This window comes from Triticum aestivum, unplaced genomic scaffold (genome assembly GCF_018294505.1).
Source record: "Triticum aestivum cultivar Chinese Spring unplaced genomic scaffold, IWGSC CS RefSeq v2.1 scaffold46522, whole genome shotgun sequence".
In the NCBI taxonomy this organism is placed as follows: Eukaryota; Viridiplantae; Streptophyta; class Magnoliopsida; order Poales; family Poaceae; genus Triticum; species Triticum aestivum.
This window is the reverse complement of record NW_025226297.1, coordinates 24,658-28,284: the sequence shown is the minus strand read 5'-3', so window position 1 is coordinate 28,284 and position 3,627 is coordinate 24,658. Positions and strand designations below refer to the sequence as shown.

The 3,627-nt window shown below is 44.4% G+C and overlaps 1 protein-coding gene across 2 annotated transcripts; it reads right to left on the bottom strand.

Moving 5' to 3' along the window:
- Positions 1–998: 998 nt before the first annotated feature.
- LOC123172571 (uncharacterized) lies at positions 999–3,150 on the bottom strand. 2 transcript variants are annotated; one of them, XM_044589522.1, is made up of 3 exons: positions 2,850–3,150; positions 2,687–2,758; positions 999–2,564 (listed from the first exon to the last, which is right to left on the bottom strand). In XM_044589522.1, the coding sequence occupies exon 3, from the start codon at positions 2,465–2,467 to the stop codon at positions 1,091–1,093; it is 1,377 nt and encodes a 458-aa protein (XP_044445457.1). In that variant the 5' UTR covers positions 2,468–2,564; positions 2,687–2,758; positions 2,850–3,150; the 3' UTR covers positions 999–1,090. The 2 variants fall into 2 exon arrangements, with proteins under 2 accessions (XP_044445457.1, XP_044445458.1); XM_044589523.1 differs by having other exon boundaries at positions 2,854–3,150.
- Between the last annotated feature and the right edge of the window lie 477 nt (positions 3,151–3,627).

Below are 3,627 nucleotides of genomic sequence, written 5' to 3'. Positions count from 1 at the left end.
ATCAAGGGTGGCGGCGACACCAGCTACATGAGCTCCGAGGTCAACGGGCAGTCAAGCTCGGTGCCGGCGCCATTCCTAGGCTCTGTCATCGACCAAGGCCGTTGAAATGATCCATATGGTCGATCGATCGGTCGGTCCACAGCTACTTCTTGTGGTACAGATTCATTGAGAATGCATGCAGTTTGGTGCCTCTATAGTCAGAATTTTTGCTCAAGAGGTTTCATACTTGCATTGTTTAGTAGGTTGGAGTAGGAGATAAAGTTGTATCTCTTTGGACGAGCATAAGATTTTTGCAATAATTTTGGCTTTTGACCTCGAGATTTCAAGTAGACGGAATAATGTGGGCCGTCCAATATCCATGTCATGCCAACACTTGTCCAATTGGTTCACCACAGCACATGTCAATCAAAAGGTCCTCCTTCCCCTTCTTTCAAAGAAGAAAGAACTCGTGCAAGACGGACACGCGCGCACACGAAAAATTCAGCTTGGGAACTTGTTGGGTTCTTCCCCTCTTGCTTGCAACGGCCAGCGTCTGCATGCCATGTCGGCATGTGGACGTGGGTCTTGGTTGTGGCGGTGGCTTCCTCGGTCCTCCGCATCAGCCACTCAATTCCAATCCAACATCCGAGACGCTAACTAATCAGCTAGCTAGTTGATCAAGTGGCCATTCAATAGTTGATCCACTTGGGCCAAGTTGCTTCCCCACCGTAACCTTTGCACGGTGTCGTCTACACCTGGCTGGCTACATGATCTACTGTATCCATTTCATTCGTCGTGTGAAAAACGCCCCCACCTTTCAGATGTCCCTTTTTGATCTTATATATTGTTCCGGCTTGTTCACGCCTCACCACCTCTCTCTCTCTCTCTCTCTCTCTCTCTCTCTCTCTCTCTCTCTCTCGCTCTCTCTCTCTCTCTCTCTCTCTCTCCAGTGGCGGAGCCAGGATTTCCAACATGGGTATGCGTGGTAAAAAAAAATTGCTTCACGACATTGTAAGAAATAGAAAAGTTCATAATAATAACAGCGAAACTATAAATTATTACTTGTAGCAACACTGTATCCAATAATTCAGTTACATTGCAGCAAGAAGAATCAAAATTTAACTCTACGATCACCCTTTTGTAAGCGAGAAATGATGGTGTCTTCCTTTACTTGCATGAAGAATTTACGCTCAAGAAAAGTAACCAAGCAATCATTCAAATATTGCTCCCCCATTTTGGCTCTTAACTTATTCTTCACATAATTCATCGAAGAGAAGACCCTCTCAACACTAGCAGTCGCCACCGGAAGAATTAAGACCAACTTGAGAAGCTTGTAAACAATGGCATATGATATGTTCTTCTTTGTCTCAACAAGCTTGGCTGAAAGTTGGGCAATATTCTTCACCTTTCTAAATCTTTCATCTCTACGCATATCAGCAATAAACATTGACAATTCATAAGGAAGTTTCAATATTTCCGTCTTTGAGAAATCCTTAGGATAAAAGTGGGCAAGCTTGACCAACTTCTCTTGATCATAAGCAGCAAATGAATCAACAGGATTGAATGATGCCATACAGACAAGTATTTCGGTGTTTACCTCATCAAACCTATTGTTGAGCTCTTGAAGTTGCCTATCAATGAGACCCAAAAACATATCAATACAAAAGCGATGGAGATTCTTAACTTTCTTGAAGAACTTATTAGATCGTAGAGCTGACTTATAGAATCCATCCATGTCGGGCACTTTGATCTTATGCTTCAGACAAAAAGACTTGACATTTTCTAGAAATAATTCCCACCCACTATCTTCTCGCAGCTTCTCACGATCAAGAAATCTCAGACAGTAAATAGAATAACCTAGTCGAGAAATATATCGAGCCTTGGCTTGTTTGGAAGTTGAAGCCATAGACTGCCTAATTGATGCATCGGGCTTAATGAACAAATCATATTTCTCTTGAGCTTCACAATGAGCACTAGTGAGAGAACCAGGATGTTTTTCACACCTATTTTTCATCATGTTCCAATTTCTGAACCCTCCTTTCACAAAAGCATCACCACCTTTATGTTTAGTTTTATCCTTGAACAAGTAGCAAACAAAGCAAAACACCGCATCTAGTTCAACACTATACTCAAGCCATTCGTATGTGTCAAACCAATGAGCTGAAAAGCGACGGTTATTACCTCCAATTTTTGTTATTTTGAATTGATGTTTCTTTGGTTGACAAGCCCCCATTGCAATGTATCTCCTTCTCACCAAGTCTTGATCATTGACGTCATAGTTCATGATGGGAATCCTCTTCCCGGGATCAGGCTGAAGTACATACACTGCTTCATCATCAAATTCTTCATCCGAATCTTCATCTTCTACATCTGGCGAACCTATCTCCGGTTCCATGCCACTGTTATTACTTGTCTGCACTAGTGCCAACTGTAGTTCGTTGGAAGGTGGGTTACAAACATTTTTGATCTTGATCTTGGTTTTCAGCATCGATAGATACTGATGTTGGTGTTGATGTTGAACTTATCTTCTGCGCCTTTGAAGCAGCTCTGTCCCACAAACGCTTCAAATCACCGCCCTGCTTGCTCTTCATATTTCACACCCGTACAAAAAAACATGTTAGATAGTGATGGCAGTATACTTGGCATGGTGGGCAGTCTCACAAATTCAAATATTCATAATTCAGAAATTTATATGCACGAGATTCACCTTGTTTTCCCTGTACTGCTTCACAAGTTTTCTAGCAAGCCAATGCAAACCACACTCAAAATTGACAGGATGCTACAATAGGTCAATCAAAAGAAAATTAGGGAGTGAAAATAATCATCTCTTCTTAACTAACAAATCGGAGAAATCAAGATTGAACACTCACTGACTCGTAAAAAACAATCAGAGGAATCAGTGTCGGTGCCTGATGTGTGTGCGCTGGTGCTGCCGCCGTTTCTCAATTGGAGGCGAAGCAGCGAACATGCGCGAGGAGATCGATCTGCTAGATCCAAGATGGCAGATTGGTGACGCGGCCGATGGCGGATGCGGGCATGCGGCGCGGCGATGTGCGTCAGAGGCGGCGGAGGAGACGCAGCGCTGCGCAGCGGCGGTTGAATCGAAGGATCGAGGCGACACGTTCCAGGTCGAGCTGTCTCCTCGGCTTCGTCAATCGGCCAGCCGCATCATTAAACCTCAACGATAAGGCCCAGTAGCGCTAGCTAGCAATGTAGCAGCCCAATATTGGCCCAAGTGGCGCTGGAGTCGTTCTCTTCTTCGTTTCTCTCCTCTGTACGTACAAAAAGATTGCCATGTGTGATATAAAGGCATATAGGAGCTTATATACTGATTTTTTTTTGCAAAAAAGATTGGGTATGCATTGCATACCCTTGCATTAGCCTAGCTCCGCCCCTCTCTCTCTCTCTCTCTCTCTCTCTCTCTCTCTCTCTCTCTCTCTCTCTCTCTCTCTCGGAAGACAAAGGGGCCGAGCTAAGCTAGAACAGACTGACAAGCAGAGCTACGCTACGGAGATGAGGCAGCTCCTCCTTGGCTGCTGCTTCTTGCGGCGGTTGCCCGTGCTCGAGCTCAACACACTACCACCAATCCGGCTGACGGTGAACATGCTCGACTTCGTCCTCTTGAATCTCAAGTCTTAGTTATCCCAC